This window comes from Diadema antillarum, unplaced genomic scaffold (assembly GCF_040938485.1).
Source record: "Diadema antillarum isolate AM-2024a unplaced genomic scaffold, OU_Dant_1.0 scf00000060, whole genome shotgun sequence".
NCBI classification, from domain to species: domain Eukaryota; kingdom Metazoa; phylum Echinodermata; class Echinoidea; order Diadematoida; family Diadematidae; genus Diadema; species Diadema antillarum.
In genome coordinates, this window is record NW_027270949.1 from 2,931,021 (window position 1) to 2,950,797 (window position 19,777).

The 19,777-nt window shown below is 40.0% G+C and overlaps 1 protein-coding gene across 1 annotated transcript; it reads right to left on the reverse strand.

Moving 5' to 3' along the window:
- Positions 1–3,383: 3,383 nt before the first annotated feature.
- On the reverse strand, positions 3,384–19,320 carry LOC139716030 (uncharacterized). The gene is made up of 8 exons (XM_071627585.1): positions 19,200–19,320; positions 12,307–13,347; positions 10,539–10,677; positions 9,699–9,863; positions 8,715–8,860; positions 7,632–7,732; positions 4,354–4,602; positions 3,384–3,395 (listed from the first exon to the last, which is right to left on the reverse strand). Exons 1-8 carry the CDS (start codon positions 19,318–19,320, stop codon positions 3,384–3,386), a joined length of 1,974 nt encoding a protein of 657 aa, XP_071483686.1.
- Between the last annotated feature and the right edge of the window lie 457 nt (positions 19,321–19,777).

Consider the following 19,777-nt stretch of genomic DNA (forward strand, 5'->3'; position numbering starts at 1 on the left):
ACACGTTGGGACTCTACTGCTGCAGTACCCATGACACTTCGTTTCAACAAACGGACTACGGCATTTAAGATCTTAAAATACCAATAGCGAAAATATTACACTTGGAAATAATAATGTCTTTTATTTTCACTCTCATTATATCGATATAGTGAACACGTTTATCTATACACATTTTGGGTAGAATTTTCGTGGACTTTACTGATATTTCGACTTGTACGAGATCGTCCTGAGCGAGACTGACTGTAATTATTATGTGTGTTATAAACGTATGCTATCCATGTGAACGAGGACATGAAAGAGGCATGCATAACTGAATTTAACGTGGACTTGCAGAATAAAAGACAAAATAAATGGATTACTATTTGTATTCAGTGGTAAAATGAGATTAAGAATCATGAACAATGTTCATGTAATAAAGGTTGTAGATTAAAATGATGATAATCATATGGATTTATGTTTCTAATTTGACAATAGGAAGGTTTGCGTGTCATTGTCATATTGAGTTGTCCGTATTAAGTGTCCAATGTGTGCGTTCGGATGTGTGTTTGTATGAATGTGTGTGGATATTTGAATATCTCAATTTCGTACACCTTCCAGTAGGCGTTTGTAGGCAAGTATGTACATGTATATTATCCACACACACACACACACGCGCGCGCGCGCGCACATACACACACATACACACTGTATATTGTGTATTATATGTATGTACATATAAAATAGCGTGCATACATACATAATTATGTAATTCTAACACAATTGAGATATTATCTATATCACTCATGACAAGTTTACATTCGCAACTCGATGTCGATGTACACAAACTTATGGGACACATCTCGTAGAGTAAATAATATCTTTTTAAGATATCAAATTGTAGATAGTTTTTGCATTATTTTGACAATTTATTCCACAAAGAGACCAATATAAACAATTCATTCTATTTCAGGTGAAATTTGTACAAGTCTTAAAGCCTATCAGCTAGAAATGTTACTGTTGTGAGAGTAGCCGGGAGATAAAACGGCTCATAGACTAAAACAACACGCCTTTGACTTTGATTTTGATTTTTTTCTTGTGAAAGAATCGCATAAATATGAACGAGCAATATGCCTCTTACAGCTGAATAGTTACTCTGAAAGACGCCCTGAATAGAATGAATGAATCCTATTTGAAAGTCAAACAACGATACCGTATTGTCTCATTCCGAAATCGCAAGCTTTACCTCCAAGGACGAAAGTCGCATGAGACCGCAAGATATTGCTACACGTTATTGCTACAGAGTAAAACTTACCAAGGGCTTTCTTTGTGCAGTCATGTATAGTTCTGTTAATCATCGTCAAACAGATGGGATACGTTGTTTCACCTTTACAGCATATTGCTAAATAAAATTTTCTGTTGAATTCTGAAAGACTTTAAACTCGCTTTATACATTATAAGCCAGTTTGGGGTTAGCTCGTGTGCACATGGGTACGAATGAACTTTCTTTCGTTGAAAGTGGCAAAATGTATCAACTTGCCCGTTGTAGTAAAAAAAAATGGAATTCATCAGCTTTGTTCCAAGGATGAACTTGGGTAGATCAGGTGACCAGAATGGTTCATCAATAAACACTTGGGAAATCATCCATTTCATTATTTTGCATTGAATATATTTCTGATATTTTTCTATATTGCCAAATACCACTTTATGCTGTCAGATGGATGTGCTAGCAAGCCCCATTTACAAGGATTTCCTGAATAATCATTACATCACAGATGCTTATCCCAGCGAATAAAAAAAAAAATGCTCTCAAAGTAAAAAAAAAAGACTTTTTCTGCTCATGCACAAAGTGGAACACCGGACTGACTTGTTTTAAATCCTGTGTTGAACTTATTACACACTCTAGATCTGCAAAGCCTCTCAAACTTCAGTAGTCCTTCTGTATTGACGGACAATAATCAAACAATAATTTAACTTGACAAACAATAATTTCATTTATCAAATATCGTACTGAAGGATAGGTGGCAGGAAGCTGATAGTCTACCCCTAAGCACCTTGATCACAGTTTGTTTGTTTGTTTTTTTCGTTTTGCTGCTGTTTTTCCGTGCTGGAAAGAACACAGAGTCTCACTGTGTGAGAACCACAGTGTGAACACATTGTGAACACAGTGTGAAATCTCTTCACATTGTTAAATTCGAGTGTTTAATAGTCTGAACACAATATGAGACCGTCAATTCACAGTGTGAAACGAAGCATTACTATGTGAACACTCTGTGAAAACCTCACCACAGTGTGAAATCATCTTCACACTGTTAAAGCGTTTTCACATACTAGTAGTCGACTATATAGATGAACACACTGTGAACACACTGTGTTCTTTCCAGTAGGGTTCAGTCCAAGATTGTCTGACCTAAGGAATTATCAAAAACCTGAGTGAAATTCCTCCGTGACACTGAATGCTTGTCGACTCCTTGTCCTAGGATTTCTTGCAGCTGTTTCTCATTATGGCCTATTATTGGCAACGAGTTATTGACAGTTAAAGGGGATGGCTAGTAACAGATCAGTGGGAATCAGGTGGAATGCTGGAGGATGATTGTTCAAATCCTTGTGGGATTCATTTAAGAGTACATTATATGTCTATTATTGTGTGAAAATTATTTGCTTCAGAATGGTTTCATATTCACGTAATGTGCAGTTTAATGTTTCCAGGTTAGCGTGCCTGGTCAGTGACGAGGCATTAATCTGCACATTACTTGAATATGAGACCGTTCTGAAGCAAATAATTTTCACACAACAGGAGATATATAATGTACTCTTAAATGAATCCCACAAGGATTGGAACAATCATCCCTCAGCATTCCCACTGATTCCCACTGATCGGTTACTAGCCATCCCCTTTAAAGAGCCTCTTTTTCTCTGTTATATAGTTGCTTTTATACCACAATGAAAGTGGAAGGTAAATGCGAGTATGTCCGATTCAAAAACGTCATAAGATGGACTGTTTATGGTGTAGCAATACGCTAAAGAATGGTATTAACTAAATCAGACCTCGACTGTAGTGAATGTAAAAGATGATATCACCATATACTTAATCTACATAACTTCACAACGTTTATAACAAAGCTTTCCATTCTAGAGATGTCATTTGTAAATATATTATACGCAGTCTGACTATAGTAGCTGATCAAGATAACATACAACTCTAAATCTTCATAACAAATTCCAACTTTACTTCTCGACATAAAGTTCCATTTTGAAAATGAAAGACTAAGAAAGATATCTAAGACATGTATGTAATACATCACATTATATCAGCAACCATTATAGAGTTCGACTCCAGATTGCTTCTTGCATAGTTTATAAGAGAGGAAAAAATTCAGCCCCTTAATTATTCGTTAAAGTAGGGTCTACTTCCGGTCCTACAGAATTTAGAGATGGGAGTGGGGTGTTGAAGGAGAATTGGCAGAAGACACTACCTCCCCACCCCACCCCACACACACCCTTTTGTTCTCTTTAGACCAGATCTTCTCAGCCAGTGGGCCCCGAGATCCCGCAGGAGGGCCGCCATGTCTTCCCATAATAAATATAAACAAGGTTTGTATTGATCTACACATGTAACTGAGCCTCCAGAAACTTAGCAGGAGCCAAAGTGGGCCTCCGGCTGTAAAAGGTTGAGAAGCGCGGCTTTTTTAGACCGTTCCGGCCTAACAGCAAATTCGCCATTAGTGCGGTGACCCATCCGCGCATGCGTATGCTGAATGCATTATTGCGGCCACGGCGGGCGCCAGCCGGTCGAATTATTAATTATATACAAATGATGCACAGGATAGAGTGTGTTAGTGAAGGTGCGAAATAATCCTGTGCATCATTTGTTTTATAAAATGGGTCGAAAACTAACAGCATTATTCACGTACCTTTGTGGGTCAATACCAGTCAGCTACATGTAGCACTCGCTCAAAAGTCAAGATGTCCGAAGATGTTCGTCCCAAACATTTACGCATGTCGCATTCGGAAATCTCGCACATAAGTACTGTACGTACGTATAAGAGTATACGTACGCCATACGTGTTATGCACAAGAAAGACCGCCGGCTGTTGTGGCAGCCCGAACTAGAAGTTGTTTACAGGATTGACAGCGCGTATAGTAGCGCGTGACGCACTTGTAACAACTGATTGAGTGCGCACTGCTAGTGTAAACATTGTGACGTACGTCAGGCCGTGCATTTACTGAGAAATTAATGCACGCACACGTGACTCATTTCAGCGCTTCCAATTGGCTACATTCTTGAACCCATTTTATAATGCATTCTACTACGCCTACGCGCATGGGACACAGCAGTAATGGCTGATTATGCTGCCAGGTGGAATTGGTCTATACCATCTCCGCGGGGTCGTGCTTGAGCTCGTGTTCGAGGAAGAGTTGGACCCACTCCAGCAGGCGGAGTTTCCGGGGGACCTTCAGCTGAGCCCAGCCCCCGCTCGATGATTCCAGGAGGTGGACCCTGAAGTCGGAGAAGGCCTGGCTGTCGACGAAGAAGACCCGAGGCGGACCCAACTCGTTCGACTCTCGGCAGGAGTCGTAAGCACTCGCTGCGCTTCGGAGATTTGCGTCGAATTCGGCGGTAAACTGCACGAGACATGAATTATTAGATTGATTAATATCTACTAAGATAGATAGATTATAACGAGTGAGAGATAGATAAGTACATGTAAACACTTTGCATGAATATATATATATATTTTTTTCACACACATATATTTGATATATGCCCTATGTATAAGAGAGTGGAGTCGAGCTCTGTTTCGAGCTCACTATCCTACGACTTAGTATATATGTATAACTGTATATGTATATATAATATGTATAATGATATAATATGTATATATACATGTATATAAATACATATATATACAACACTATACGCAGAGAATCTTTCAGGGCCCTGTTTCATAAAGCTGTTCGTAAAGTTACGAACAACTTACGAGCGACTGGTGATGTGCTATACTTATCAGAATTTCCATAATTTAGCACAAGAAGAAATTACCAGTCGCTCGTAAGTCGTTCGTAACTCTACGAACAGCTTTATGAAACACCCCCCTGGATTGATGAGCTTTATTAAAGACCCTCTACCTAAACGGAATCAATATGGAATCATAATACCACCTCTTCACATCACCTCATCCACCACAATCAATGGTCAGAAATTGATATTTATGGGCAATTGTAAGTATGTATGTATGTAAATATATTATGTGTTGTAGCTGATTATTTGAATTATTGGGAAGTATTGAGTAGATGTTGGATGAATGTGTATTATATAGATACAGATGAGTAGAGATAATTCAAATGTGAGTATATAATAGATATTTTATTGTTTGTGGTGGTTAGAATATTGTTTAGTTAGATAGGAATTGAGAATTTTAAGTAGCGATTTAAGTAAATGTATGTAGATATAAAATATGTAATGTATTAATGTATATGTATTATTGGGAAGGTTGAATTGTTGTTAAAGTAATGTGGGTGTATGTAAGTAGGTATTTGGATTAATAGATCTATGTGTATGAATAATTTATGTACGCGGATGTGTATGTATGTATGTATCATAAGAAGTGTATTAGTATGTAGAAATTGTAATTGTAAATTGGAAGTTTTTCTTATATTGTCGGATGGTTAAAAAAATGAGCATTGGTAGTTTATGATTGATCAAATGAGAACGAGCTTCAGTACAGAAAGCCCCCCTCCCCCCCCCCCCCCACACACACAAACACATATAAGGTACACCCGGTCATAACTTTTGCACAGACAACATCACAAGACCGCACTCAGCACCAATACAGTAAGTTTTGTTCCGAGATTGTATTGAGTAATAGTATATTCGGGGTTTTTTTTTTTGTTAAAAATGTGTTGTTATTGTGTATGTTTTGTATCTATTGGTAGGTTGATTATATTTTGGAATGTATAATATCAAAGGTTAGTTAAGTTTAGTATGATTTTATATCTAGGTTGATTTTGCGCATACGTTGTCGTCATTGACTGTGTAGATCCTGAAGAAGGGCATTTCGCCCGAAAGCTTGATTATTAAGGGGTGCAACCCAACATCAGCCACGTCTATGTGCACGTTTTGCTGCCAACATATTAACCGTCCTTGTACCGCCTCGCCATGTTCTGGTTAAATCCTTTGCTGTAACTATTATATATATATATGTGTGTGTGTGTGTGTGTGTGCGCGCGTGTTTGTCTATATCTCACTCTGTCTCTCACTGTTCTTAATAATTATGTACAACATACATTATGACACTATGTTTGTTATAATAAAATTATAGCTATATGATTTATGGTATGATGATATCAGCAAACGCACCTAATCAAAGTAATTATTTCAGTGTAAGCGGTTCACCCACCAAGTGAACTGTGAAGGAGTTGATCTCATAGTATTACCAACTAACATATTATCATTACGTGTTTGCGTTACTGGCAGCACGCCATCCATATCATGGTAAGTAGATAGCATCAACTGCATGCTTTGCTGGAATGTTCAAGTTGCCTCGACTGAAGGTTGTCAAAGTTATCCAACGGAACAGTGAACGCTTTGTCAAAATCAGACAAAAACAACTCACTAATTTTAGAACAAACCCTGTTGAAACAGATGTAAACTTTGATATTGGAAGGGGTGATGATCATCTTCCTTTCCTAATAAGTCTGTCAATGATCTTTGCAAGAAGTATGAATGAAGAAATACCTACTTTAGAATGTCTTGAACAGTCTTTGAAAGTCTTTCAAACGGAACAGTGGACTCTTCATCTAAAACCAGACAATAATAACTGTCGTGGAATTTAAAACAACCTCCGACCTGCTGAAACAGATCTACTTATAATATTGGAAGGGGTAATGATGTATTCTCTTCATAAATCAGTCAGTGATCTATGCAAGGAAAATGAATTAAGAAACACCTACTTTGGGATGTCTGTAACCTTTAAGAAATCATAAGAGTTTTGAATTTACAACTAAAGAATAATTTGATGCAGTTAGGCTTTTTGTTTCAGTGTCATTTAGAAAATAAGACCAATGATGAATGTTTATATGCAGATAAATGGAAGACCTTTCACGCAATATCACCGTTTATACCTCGGCATCATACTACAGGCGTACTTCACGGCAAAGCCAAATTTGACAAAATTTGCATGAAGTGAAAATCTGAAGTCTTAAAAGGTTGCATTTACCTGTTGCAAACGTCACGAACTTTTACATGGTTAAAGAAAAATGTCTGTCAACATTTGTGTGAAATCTTACTGTAAAATGCCTCAAGGGTTTTTGAAAAGAAATGAAAGATTAACCTTAATTTCCTAGACAATACGTTCTCTCTTGTCCCGAGAACAACGCTCGATTCTTTATTTATTTATTTATTTTTATTTATTATTATTATTTCTTCTTTTTTTTTTTTTGGGGGGGGGGGGGGCAAATAGATTCACTGGAAATTCATAGTATTCTCCCCCCCCCCCCCCCATTATAAAGAACTTGGCAGTTTTATCACACTGAGGAAAGGACTGAACTGCCTACCTCTGCAATACATCAGCTTATGAAAGGAATCTAATGTTCAGGATTGCAAGAGGAACAAACGAACTTTTACACAACAACATCATAAACCACAAGCTCACCTGTTTGCATTGATCTGCGCGCGTACCGAATTCTGACCCTTTGGACACAGCGAGCTCAACGAATATGACGTAGTACATACTATGTGAAGGGGTTTTCTCATCTGCGATAAAAGAAGGGGAAACCCATATTCTATAATAAGGAACACACACACAAAAACTCAACACAACATTTGATGACTGCTTGACATACTAGTACCAGTATCCCTCGATTTCCCTGGATAAAGAGCGCCACCATATTACATGTTGATCGGAAGTCCGTTTTTGCCAAAACGAGATACATTTCGTGATAAAAATGCTCAGTCTGAAATGAAATGCTGCGAAGAAAGTTGCAGAACTGAACAAGACCTGCTTTCATTTTGCTTGTCATTGACCGTAAGAGAAATTACAGCGGGTTCAGAATGCAGCTGCCAGACTTGCCACAGGCACATCCAAATTTTCCCACATGCAACCTGTCCTCCGTCAACTGAACTGGCTTCCCATCAGGTCCAGGATCCACTACAAGATACTTCTGCTCACTTTCAAATGTATCCATGGTCTTGCCCCTCCTTACTTATCTGATCTCATAACCATCCGTCACCCATCCCGGTACACCCTCTGCTCCTCACAAGGTATCACACTGAATCACCCAACTTCCAAGATGCTGGCCACACTTGGTGATAAAGCATTTTCATCTGCTGCTCCCGAACTGTGGAGTCAACTACCCAAAACTCTCCGCAACCAGCAATCTCTCATCACCTTCAAAAAACATCTAAAAACCCACTTGTTCCGTTAATATCAATAATCCACTGGTAAAGCGCATTTGAACATGTATGTTTATGGAAAATGCGCTATATAAATGTATTATTATTATTATTATTATTACAAAAGCAAAGAAAAACAAAAGATATCAAGGAAACTCCTAAAAGAAACAGTTAAGACGGACCAAGTAGCCTACAACAAACAGAAAACAACATTGCAATGATTTCTCTACGTGTGTCCTTCAAATAAGTGTCGGTATAGCTGCAGCTTTAATGATCGAACGATATTGATTGAGTATTTCTTGTTAGATAAATAGAACTAAAAATACTGGAAGTACAGGCTTACTCATAGCTTCATCCACCAGAGCCCCATCGGCGCAGACGTATTCAACCAGTTGAACGCCCTCAACGTTGTCTACTGTTTCCTGTAGTGCCCTGGTGACTGCCACCTCTGATGTCTTCTCTGATCTTAGGTTCATCAGCTCACCGATTCTGTGTATTCAATGGACAAAGTTTTACAACGAGTGGATAGTAGATTAAAATGGTGACACTGGTCCTGCAGCAATTGCTACGGTCTTATTTCCTCCAGGGACTTAGGGTTAGGGTCGGGGTTGTGATGGGGTTTTAGGTTTAGTTCGATGTGAGGATTAGGATAAGGGTAAGGGTTACGTTTGTGTGTAGGTTTTATATTTGGTTTAACGTGCAAATATTTCATAGCCGCATTCCCTCAATAACCACAGGAGCAAATGACATGGAGCCCATTGAAATATATTGCTCAAGTCAGGATCATATTGCACGAATTGAACACGAGTGCAGCACAGGTGAAAAGATACAGCAACAAGTAATGTTTTCTATCCTGTATGTCACATGGAGATAAAAGCCAGACGAGCGCTGTAAGTCCTATATGATAGCAATCAACCAGAATATTGAGAAGGGTATTTGGCATAAACGGTATCATCACTTCCAAAGGAAAGCCATTTATGCGGAAGTCGTATTGAAATTCAACAGAAACAAATATGGGTAAAACTATATAACACCGTTCAATACCATAACAAACACAACAAAATATCTTCGCTTATTCATAACAGAAATAAATTACACAAGTGTGTGTCTTTGACAAAGAGCTGGAGTGAAATCCCACATTTTAGATGTATAGTGCACTCCCGTTATAACGAACACGGTTATAACGAAATTCCGGTTACAACGAAGTGAAGATTCAGGGCGCAACTTATGTTGTCCACGCACTGTGTTTTCATAGTTTATTTGTTCGGTTATAACGAAAGAAAACTGCCTGTCCCGAGGACTTCGTTATGACGGGAGTCCACTGTACCTGTACTGGAACTGAAAGACTGGAGACTGGTTGAAGAAGCCGGTGATCTTGACGACATCGCCGAGCCTGTAGCGATAGAGTCCGTCCTTGTTGGTGATCACGAGTTCGTAGCACTCTCCCTCCCGGACTTCTCCCATCAACAGAGTACCCGGACACTTCTCGTCGCTGCGCGGTCAACCGGAATGAAAATAGGAAACGACAAAAGACAAAATTACAAAGAATATACTACAATGCAATAATGCTCATTATAAAGATAACATTGGTAATATACGTAATAAGCATAACACTTTTATACTACTGCAGGTATTCTCAATCTGCTACTAATGATTTATCTCGATGTTAACATACGTTTCTTCTTTAATTGGAGCGGAATGAAGTACACAGTGATACAAAATACATAGCGACGTCACATGATGACTAAATTTTGTGTTTTCTAGTTGTCTGGGTTGAATCATTGAGGAATATCTGTCCAGAATGACTTGTAGCGAGAAATATCTGGAGATCGTTGTCCGGGAAGAAACATATCACTTTAGGAGAGAGAGAGAGAGAGAGAGAGGGGGGGGGGGGAGGGGGGAGGAGTGATGTCAAGTGATTTTCAGAAGGGAACTGATTCCTACCAATAATACCGATAATCGGCTGGTATGAACTCATAGAACGGTTCATCTTGGATGCAACTTTTGGTGACAATAATCATTAAGGCACTATGTCCAAAATGATTTGTAACAAGAAGTATCTAGAGATCATTGTCCGCGTAGACTCATATCACTACTAGGAGAGAGAGAGAGAGAGAGAGAGAGAGGGAGCGGGGAGGGAAGGAGTGAAGGGAATATTGGTTCCTACCAATAATCGGCTGGTATAAACTCGTAGAACGGTCCGTCTGGGATACACATATACTTTGTCTGACCGTCATCCGGGAATTCACAGGCGAAACCAATCAATCCCTCCGTACTGACGTAGTACCCCGAGAAGATCTTACGGTCTGGGAGGAAACACATCATGGAATGATTTTACAATTTATCTAACTTCTAACTTGCATTTCGTTCAAATATGCCTCAACTTCTTTATAATTGATTAGTTAGTGGGATACAAACATACCCGAGTTTGCCAATGGTTGTTTTATCATGGCTTTTACTCAAAGACTCTAAGTAACGGGTGATTATTTACTTCGATTAATATTTATGTGTTAATCAGCTCAGTTTATGTGTAAAACAACTCGACAAAGAATCGTTGTGTATTGAAAGTAATTTGTTAAGTGTATTTTCCGATAATATTGTAAAGCGCATTAAGGAACATTCATTTGATATATGCGGTATAAAAATGTCATTATTATCATTATTACTTTCATTATTATTATTGATTTGAACTCATGCATGTCATATTACGTACAATCTTACATGTAACACTACATAATAGACTGTGTCATATAATATGAACCTGTATAAAGAGGAAACTTTTATGTCATACAGTATGTCTTTACTTTAACGTATAATAGGCATATTCTTTTGTCTTGTGTATAACGCATAATGTACGGGAAGGTGTTATAACTAATTACTAGCACTTGGTTACTTAATGTTGATTCACATTCCAACTTAAGTCTGAAAATCAATCATGAGAAGGAATGTGTTGTAGTAACTTCTAAATTTGGTTATCTAATCGTCCAATCATACAATTCAAATTCAATTCAAATGATATATTTTATTTCCAATAACACATGTTATCGATACAGATTCGAACAACAAAACAAAACGTGCAATGTATTACAATAAAAAGAATATACATATATGAAACTAATTATTCAAAATGATTGCGTTAATGTAAAAGCGGGGCCAACGTAGAAGACAAGCTTTTAGGAATGTGGGCCACTCAATACAGGTAGACCACAGGTACATGTATTTAGTGCCAGCATACGTTTTGAAGATAAAGCGGGAACCTGAAACTTTTCCATCTCTATTTTTTCGCTTCACAACCACCACGGAGGAGGCAGCATTAATCTCTTTTCTTAAGATAACGTTTCCTTTCACGTTATTGATAACAAATAGTTTTTAATCAAATGAACCGAACAGTAATATTTCTTAACTCATGCAATTACGGCATATCGCTTCTTTCAGCGAAATGCAATTTAGTTGCCAAAAAAAGTTGATTTAAGTGAATCAAATATCTACACACCATCTACACAGCCGTTTTGATCTTTTGGAGTCCATGTTTTTCTTTTGCTTATGTCTCAATGAAAACCATTTTAAAAATAGCTTTGCTATTTGTGAGTATGGATGATGTAGCAACCTCGTGCAATGTGACAATTTCTGTCTGTTGTGAGATCTTACAAAGAGAGAATTTCTGTTAGTACTTGACCAAACACATCTAAAGGCTTTGAAGTATTTGCCTCTGCATCACGCACATCATCAGTTGACGCTCTTGATCATCATTATCACATCCAATCTTGATTCTTAATGTTCGTTTGCATTCCATATGTCAATGAAATCTCAAGAATTATAAATATCATACATGTGTCCTTGTGTTATGCTAATGTGTGCCCTTCTGTCTGTCTGTCTGTTTACGTGTAAATTTAGAATGATACGCAGGAAATGATGACTATAAGAAGGTGACTTACCGCCAATGTAATATTTTAATCGTCGAGTGAAGGTCTGCATTGATCCACTGGTAATTCCATACAAAGCTATCAGACGAGGCCACAGTCTCGGCACTATGTTCTCGAATCCCATCCGAAATTGTCGCTCCACTTCGTTGGCCCGGTCGGGCATTTTCACCAGGCGTCCACTCAGTTCTTCTCTTTCTTTGGCCGAGAGGCCCTCCAGGTTGCCGGACAGGGTGCCGTGCCGGATGTCGTTGACCAGCATGTTCCAGGAAATCTCCAGAAAGCGAACGAAGATGTAGATGGTCGATGCGAACGGTGCCCAGATCGAGCCCAGCTGTTCGTCTCGCAAAGCAAAGAGGGCGTGGACGTACATGGCCGTCGGCTCATGGCCGATGTCGAATCCAACGAGGGGCGTGGTGAACATCAATTCCTTGACGTCGTCCCCGATGACGAAGGTTGTAAGAGGCCCAGTGGGAATGCCTCCCTTGGAGATACTGGTCCGTGAGGCCGTCAGCAGCGAAGCGTTCATCTGCAGCGTTAGGGAGTTTGCCACGCCGTGCCGACTCCGTAGCACGTTCGTAATAACTGTCGCGCTCGTTGTCAATTCCTCCAAACACTCATCACTGATTGGGAACTGTTTGGAAATGCCAGTCGTGCCAGAGGTTTTCCCCAGAATGCTTGGTTTATTGTGCGTCATCACTCCGATCTCGCCATTGGCAACACGCTTAATATATCCCGAGTAATCCTTGTACGTAGTCAGCGGATGGCGGCGCATAAAATCCTCCACAGAGCGAATGAATTTGAACTGCCGCGCTCGGCCGTAGATCGTATTTTCGTTTGCGCGAATTCTTTGCAGGAGTACTGCTGTCTGCTCCTCGGTGCACCTGTGCGTCAATTTCTCGAAAGTCCTCCACCTTCGCCTCCACGTCACTTTGTAATACCAAAAGAGGGCATACTTCAGCATAATCGTGCTAACTGGAATGAGCTGACTGCATGGAAAGCTGGCGATGTGGAACGACATGCAAGCCAGTCCTAACGACATGCCGATACCCCATCCTGCAATGGTAAACAAGATCGATCACCTTTGGAAGTGACTGAACCTTACAGACATTGAGGAATACAAGTTAAGATATCTTCATGCGTAATTGTTTCGTGACTGTATCTACGGTTTGTTTTGAGTGGAAGAAACAATCCCAGAAATACTTCTGATAAGAAAACAAGAGACCCGCGGGTCTAGCGCTCACCTGAGTATCGCAAGTTCACCTTTCATGCAGTCACTAATCTAAATTATTCACAGCTCTACCAAAATTTGACGAGGCATTCTCAAGTGGAAGATGAAAATGTACAATAAGGGCCCAATTTTTTCAAGATTCCTTAATTTGGGGGAATTGGGGCCCCCTGGGGCCCTCTGGGTGGGGCATGGTGCCCAGTTTGATAAATTGAGATCCTGACCACCTAGGGATGCTACCTGCCAAGTTTGACAAAAATCCATCATGAGGTTTTCAGGAAGAAGATGAAAATGTACAATTCAGGCCCCCATTTGGACCCTTCCAACCACCCCCCTCCCCCTACCCCCAAGAGGGGCACCCCTGGATCTCCTATGAACAAACTTGAAACTACAGTCATTAATGTACTCACTCATAGTATTATCTCAGCTCTATAACTTCTGATTCTAGAGAAGATTTTTAAAGATTCCTTCATTTGGGGGGTTTGGGCCCCCTGGGGGCCCCCTGGGCGGGGCATGGTGCCCATTTTAACAAATTGAGATCCTAACCCCCTAGGAATGCTACCTGCCAAGTTTGGTGAAAATGGGTCATGGGGTTCTCAAGAAGAAGATAAAAATGTACAATTTAGGCCCCATTAGGACCCCTCCTCACCCCCACCCCCCCCCCCTGGGTCCCAAGGGGGGCACCCCTGATTCTGCCATGAACAAACTTGAAACTACAGTCATCAATGTGCTAACTCATAGTATTAACCTAGCTCTATCACTTCTGGTTCTAGAGAAGAAGGTTTTTGCGGATTCCTTAATTTTGGGGGGTTTGGGCCCCTTGGGGGCCCCCTGGGTGGGTCATGGTGCCCATTTTAATAAATGGAGTTCCTAACCCCCTAGGGATGCTACCTGCCAAGTTTGGTGAAAATGGGTCATGGAGTTCTCAAGAAGAAGATGAAAATGTACAATTTAGGCCCCATTAGAACCCTTCCCCACCCCCCTCCCCTGGGTCCCAAGGGGGGCACCCCTGATTCCGCCATGAACAAACTTGAAACTACAGTCATCAATGTACTAACTCATAGTATTAACTTCGCTCTATCACTTCTGGTTCTAGAGAAGAAGATTTTTACGGATTCCTTAATTTTGGGGGGTTTGGGCCCCCCTGGGGGCCCCCTGGGTGGGGCATGGTGCCCATTTTAACAAATTGAGTTCCTAACCCCCTAGGGATGCTACCTGCCAAGTTTGATGAAAATCGGTCATGGGGTTTTCAAGAAGAAGATGAAAATGTAAAAAGTTTACGCACGACGCACGACGGACGACGCACGACGGACGACGGACGACGGACGACGGACGACGGACGACGCACGACGCACGACGCACGACGCACGACGGACGCCGGACGAAGGGCGATCGCAATAGCTCACTTGAGCCTTTGGCTCAGGTGAGCTAAAAAACCCCACATCGTTTGACTTTAATGCCATGCCTTCTCACAAGTTTACTTTGAAATGGCCTGCGGTCACACGAACGAATCATTCTACAGTAGTTGATCGACTACAACGGAGAGGAACCAGTGTGACGATTTTACGACTTGCAAATATGTTTGCATTAATGGTAGGCCTACCCTTAGATTCCATGTTCAAACTATGACCCGAAGTTACATATCGATTTATGGCATGTACAGCACCGTAAAGAAATCCTCCTCTATCACAAACTTGACTCTGCTTCTCCATTCTTTCCATAAAACCCCTTCTCTTCTGGTATGGCCTCTTGTCCACAAAAGAGCTGCTCTCCTATAAGATAAATCCAGGAAGGTGGGAAGAAACCTCCCTGATAAATCGCAGCTCATGCCTTTTCCCAGTTGGTGATCTGTCACTTGGTCCATTCCCACATCATCCAACAGCCATTTAGTCTCTGCCCGTTATGGTCTAATCCCGTTTGGTCTACAACCAGTTCGTCGATTGACCATTTAGTCCAATTGCCACTTAGCCTCATTACCAGTTGGTCTACTTCCAGATGGGATTTATGGCCCATTTCGTCGAATACCCACATTACATTAGACAACAAAGTGGGAACAATCCAAGGAGACAAACTTTGCAATTAGACCATCTGGTCATTACACGAAATGATAAATAGCCAAACTGGACATTTAAAGACCAAGTAAGGCTTAGACAAAACGGGTATTAGACCAAGGATTAGACCAAACGGGAATTAGACGAAATTGATAGTAGACCAAATGAGTTTAGCTGTAGTGATGTCAAAGCTACGGGGAACGAACGGGCGGCAATGGGTTACTACCTTTTTTTATTTTTTCACGAGTATGTAATCTCATTTAAGGTTTTTTACGTGCTTTATTCCGTAGTGAATAGATGTTGCATTTTAGGAATGCTGTAAATCAACCAAGTGAAGCAGCTTTTTGTTTGCAATGGTAAGACTACTGTTTGTTTACATAATCCTGTTGAAGCCAAACGGGTGGTTGCGTTAGATGAATGTCCGTCATGACTTGCATTGGCATTGCGGCCGTCAAATTATGAGTTTTCATATTGATTTTTGTGATCGACATCATTCAATAATCATAGAGCACGTGGTTTAAACTTTGGTAAAACAAAAAGTTAACCATGGTTTAATAACCACTGTTCTTATGCTATCATACAAGGTTCCCTGGTTAGAAATTCTAGAATATGGTTTTTCTGCACTCTATATCTGATCAGCATGAAACTACGGTTGAAACCATTGTTAAAATAACCACTTTTTCAACCGTGGGTAAACAAAAGTTAAACCACGGTTTTATAACCACTGTTCTTATGAGCTATCATACAACCATGGTGAAAATCATGGCTTTTTAACCGCCTCTTCACTATCATGAAACCACGGTTCGGAGAACCAATCAATGTTTCATAACCATCCAGTGGCGTATCTAGGGAAAACGGCGCCCGGGGCAAGCACGAAAATTGCGCCCCTAATTTCTGAGAAAGTGTTCAACCCCAACCCCATCCCGGTAGGGACTTTAAACCAAATCCACATGATGCTTTTTCAAGCATTTAAAAGGGATCTTTTGAGGATGATTTAAATGTAATGAATTTTGATAGATTTTGGCGAGCGAGCGCAGCGAGCGAGCCGAAAATTTTTGTATTTCAGCTTACAAAACATGGAATTCTTGTCATTTTTTGCTTACCTAATCTTACTATTCTAATCAAGATATAGTGACAGCCTTATAGATAACGATTTATGCCAACAAACTGAGGACTTTAAAAAATACTCTAAATTAGTGCGCGCGAGTGAGCTGAAATTTGTATATGGCTGTCCTCGTCATCATCACGTATTGTTCTTATCTTTTTTATATAAATTTTGGCGAGCGAGCACAGCGAGCGAGCCAAAATTTTTGTATTTCAGCTTACAAAACATGGAATTCTTGTCATTCTTTGCTTATTAAATCTCACAATTATAGTGACGACCTTATATAGATAACGATTTATACCAACAAACTGAGGACTTGAAAAAATACTCTAAATTAGTACAAGCGAGTGAGCCGAAATTTGTATATTTCTGCGTCATCATTACGTTTTTTTCTTATCTTTTTTTTTTTTTTTTTTGCGCCCCCCTTCCCCGTATGTTCGAAACCGTTGGCGTCGTCTTTTGATCCAATCGGCGATCGCTTCAGAACGAATGAAATTGCAGTCGCTGCTCGGTGTAACATTTTGCCTGCTAAATATAAAATGACATGTGTGAACACAATAGACACTGTCATTTTGTCATCATCACGTTTAGTTCTTACCTTCTTTTTTTACATAAATTTTGGGGAGCGAGCCGAAAATTTTTGTATTTCAGCTCACAGAACATGTAATTTTTGTGTGAACACAATAAACATTGTCATTTTGTCCGCGTCATCATGTTTTGTTTTTATCTTGTTTGATTTGGATTTCTGCCCCCCCCCCCCCCCCCCCCCATTCTCCCTCCCCCCTTCCGGGCGAGTTTTTTTGTTCCCTTCTTCTTCTTGTTTTCTTTTTTTCTTCTTCTTCTTCGTTTTTTTTTGCGCCCCCAAGGAATGGCGCCCGGGGCACGTGCCCCCCTTGCCCCCCCCCCCCCCCCCCTAGATACGCCACTGTAACCATCCTTTGCACATCACACTATGATAAAACCATGGTTCAAATCCTGGTGTAGCTATGACCATCGTTTTCCTTGCTAAAATGGAATTTGAACGATTGTTTAAAACCGTTGTTTTCACACTTTCGTTAAACCACTGTTAAAGTCATGGTTATATAGCCTAACCATCATTTTTTAACTATGATAAAACCATGGTTAATATCATGGTTAATAGCCATCGTTTTCAACCTTTGTAAAACGAAAGTTTAACCAAGGTATTATAACTAGTGTTTTTGTGCTATCATAAAACCATGATGAAATCATGGTTTTACAACGATGGTTTTCAACCTTAATAGTAGAACGAGAGTTACACCATGGTTTCCTAACCATTGTTTTTATACTATTGTGAAACCATGGTTACAACCATTGTTATATCATTGTTATTTTTACCAAAATAGAACGATAGTCTTGTTGTGGTTTTCTCGCCATTGTTTTTTTAATTTCTTAAAACTGTGGTATAACGATGATTTTTTAACCATGGTTTTAAAACACTTTCATTAAACCACTGTTAGAGCCATGGTTATATAACCATCATTTTTTTAACTATGATAAAACCATGGTTAATATCATGGTTAATACCCATCATTTTTAACCTTTGTAAAACGAAAGTTTAACCAAGGTATTATAACTAGTGTTTTTGTGCTATCATAATACCATGGTTAAAATCATGGTTTTATTACTATCTTTTTTACACTATCATAAAACCATGAAGAAATCATGGTTTAATAACGATGGTTTTCAACCTTGGTAGAACGAGAGTTACACCATGGTTTCCTAACCATTGTTTTTATACTATTGTGAAACCATGGTTACAACCATTGTTATATTATTATGTTATTTTTACCAAAGTAGAACGATGGTTTTGTCGTGGTTTTCTCACCATTGTTTTTTTAATTTCTTAAAACTGTGGTATAACAATGATTTTTTCACCACTATGGTTTTAAAACCATCGTAGAATGAAAGTTTTATCATGTTATCATAACTATGGTATTTTAACAATGGTATCACCACACTTCCGCCACACATTTACCATGGATATGAATTAAAAATCATGGACTACCATCGATCCATTGTAAAACCGTCCATAACCATGGTTATACCATGGTTACGGTTGTAAAACCATGTTGTTTTTTTTTATAAGGGTGGTGATAGACGAACTGGAAAGTAGACCATCTGATAGTAGACCAAGTGGTAATAAGCCTCAAGTCCCAGTTCACCCTGGATGGGACCCGTAAATATTAACTGCAAATGCCAGTAGTGCACTCCCATTATAACGAACACGCCTATAACGAAATCCTGGTTAGAACGAATTAAAAATTCAGGCCGCAACATTATCCGCTCTACTTTGTTATTGTTTACTTGTTCGGTTATTACGAAATTTTGATATAACGAAAGAAAACCTCCAGCCCTATTGAGGACAATTCGTTGTAACGGAGGTCCACTGTACTAATACTCGATGATTGTGGCAATCGACAACCAACGTTCGGTTACAACTATCTATATTCATGCCCTGCGCCATTATCACCAAAGAGAAACATATCTTCCCCATGGTACTTACCGATCACCACCTGCGTAGAGTAATGTTGGAATCGCCCGCTTGTAACCAAGACAGCTGCTTGGCCGAGGCCAAGAAATACGCAAACTATTCCTGTGAATAAAACAGCTTTTTGCCCCCTCATCTTGGCGGCAAACTTCCGGCACACTTCGGGCAAATGCATAGTGACACAATATCTACATTTCGCTCCGGAGCACCTGAGAGGTATATGTCTCCCACACTTCCAGTCCCTGCTCGGTAATTTCTCCTACATGCCGCAAAGGTTTGCCGACGGTTTTTTTTGGTTGGAAAAAGACAAATCTTGCCGAGAGTGTTATTGCTAACGATGAAGACCTTCCACAGAGTTCAAGCGCAATTACGACGTACTGTTGACTGACTGTAGCAGACTATAACTAGAGAAGAGCACAGTGTGGCTTCACATCGCGGGTCATCCGTATCCCACCCACCCATCCCCGATACACGCCCGTGGACTTTGGACTCCCGTGGCTTCAACTATGTTTGTCTTCGTGTACGCCAGCCCATGTACGTTCGCCGGCAGTTCTCCTCCGGAGCCTCTGGACCGTGCGCGTCTGTTGAACCCA